Source organism: Monoraphidium neglectum (assembly GCF_000611645.1).
Source record: "Monoraphidium neglectum strain SAG 48.87 unplaced genomic scaffold scaffold06347, whole genome shotgun sequence".
NCBI lineage: Eukaryota > Viridiplantae > Chlorophyta > Chlorophyceae > Sphaeropleales > Selenastraceae > Monoraphidium > Monoraphidium neglectum.
The window spans coordinates 296-2305 of NW_014007293.1; the positions used below are offsets into that span (position 1 = coordinate 296).

General features: G+C 65.0%; 1 protein-coding gene across 1 annotated transcript; it reads left to right on the forward strand.

The window, feature by feature from the left end:
- Window positions 1-729: 729 nt before the first annotated feature.
- On the forward strand, window positions 730-1338 carry MNEG_16418 (40S ribosomal protein S7; the record flags this gene model as incomplete). The annotated part of the gene is made up of 2 exons (XM_014035112.1): window positions 730-807; window positions 1183-1338. The coding sequence occupies 2 exons, from the start codon at window positions 730-732 to the stop codon at window positions 1336-1338; spliced, it is 234 nt and encodes a 77-aa protein (XP_013890566.1).
- Between the last annotated feature and the right edge of the window lie 672 nt (window positions 1339-2010).

A 2010-nucleotide genomic window follows, 5' to 3' on the forward strand; every position in this document is an offset into this window, starting at 1 on the left:
ACCGCCACTCACAGGACCAGGGGCTCGTTCCAAATTATAGAGCCCTGCTGGGCTCCCTGCCTGCTGGTCGCCACCTTGATGTTGCGTGAGCCGCCCCGCAGCTCCACTGCGCACGGCGCGAGGGCAGCAATTGGTGTCGGGGGCGGCGCCGGCCGGCGGGCCCGCTGGCCCGGGCGGCTGCGGTCAGCAGGCGGGGCGCTGAAGCGCGCGGCCTGGCCGGGAGCGGTGCTGGCAGGGTGGCTCCCGGCCGCATCCCTTCGGATGCGATCTTCCGATGCGGCGGTTTGATATATTTCGCGGACCTTTGACAAACCCGTCGAATGTGTCCTGCTCCCACACCAGTTGGTCGTCCTTGTTGCGCCCACTGGATTCAATTATGGTCATGGTAAGGTATCCACGCGGTTCCTCCGCCATCTTGTCGCTGCTCCGCTGGCTGGAACAGATCAAGTCGGTTCGCTGCTTCCCCCTCACGGTACACTCAACATGCGTGAAACAAATAGTGTCGTGTGATGTTTTTAGAGGCAATAAGCATTGCAAACATGGTTCACACCCAGTCTTCGCTTCACGACTGCACGCTTCCCATCTCCCGTCCCACTTGGACTTGGTGTGCAGGACCCGCTGACCCGTCCTCTTTCGCCGCCCAAAGGTCCCAGTCGGCGTGACTTGCTAACCCGACAGCAAAGGACGCAGCTAGCTACGGTAGTGCAATCTCGTAGGAAGTCTGCAAACATGGCTCTGGCGGCCAGGAAAAAGATTGTTAAGGAGAAGGGTCAAGAGCCTGATGATTTTGAGGAGCAAGTGGCCCAGGTGCGGGCCCGTGCTACACACAGATCACCTTGGGAGGCTTGCTATTGCTTATGTTTTGCCAGCGCTTCAAATTACAGGTCCATACCAACCATGATAGACTGGCCGCTTAGACGGTGCTGATGCGGCGGCGACTTACAAACGCAGTGCGCGCTGCTTGCCGCCTTCATCGGGCCCCCGCCCAAGCAACCTGCACCGAATGACATTGCATGCAGCAGCACCGGCGCCGCCGGCACGGATCCTCGCAGCGAGGGCACTTGCGCGCTGGGTCGCACAAGGATGAGGGGCACCCGCTCGTTGCCTGGGTGCCCGGCCGTCCCAATCGTCAAGCGCTCTCACGCCGCGCCCCCGGCCCCGGCCCCGCCTTCCTTGCCCCAGGCCCTCTTTGACCTGGAGGCCACCAACAGCGAGCTCAAGGCCGACCTGCGGGACCTCTATATATCCGGGGCCAAGGAGATTGACGTGCAGGGGGGCAGCAGGAAGGCGGTGATCGTGCAGGTGCGCGGCGCGCCGCAGGGAGGGTTCTTGGGGTAGGGGATGGGGGGGGAGTGGGGGCGGAGGAAGGAGGCAAGGGGTGGGGTTTTGCTTGTGTTGACACGTGAACACGAGTGGTTGTGTGTGGGTAAAATTCTAGTCGGCAGGTGATCAAGGCAGCTCAGGTGGTCTCCAGGATAGCCATGGCGGCCAGCTCTCAAAGGACCGCCACATGGCGGCGTCAGACGGCCCTCGCAGGGGCTCGTCCGCGGCCGCGCAGCGCCCGTTGGCGAACGGCGGCGGCGGCGCAGAGCAGAGCAGAGCAGAGCGAGGCGGGCTCGGCGCAAAGCGTCAGCGGGCCTCTATGCATTGCTCGGGGGGGGCTGCTTGGCGCAGCGCCACATGCCGCGGAAGCAATCAGCGCCGCCGGCGCCGGCCGGCGGCGCAGGGGCCAAAACCCAGCCTCTCCAGATGAACAGCAGCTTGTATCGGCCCCGCTGTCGCGCCAGGCCGCACCTGTCACTTGGCAGTCCCACGCCCGCGCACGCTCAGCAGCGCCCCGCACCGCCGGCAACCCGTCCCTGCCGCCGCGCGCCAGGTGCCGTTCCGCCTGCTGCGGCCGTTCCACAAGGTGCAGCAGCGGCTGGTGCGGGAGCTCGAGAAGAAGTTCAGCGGGCGCGACGTCGTGATCGTCGCCAACCGCCGCATCCTGCCGCCCAGCAGCAGTGGCGT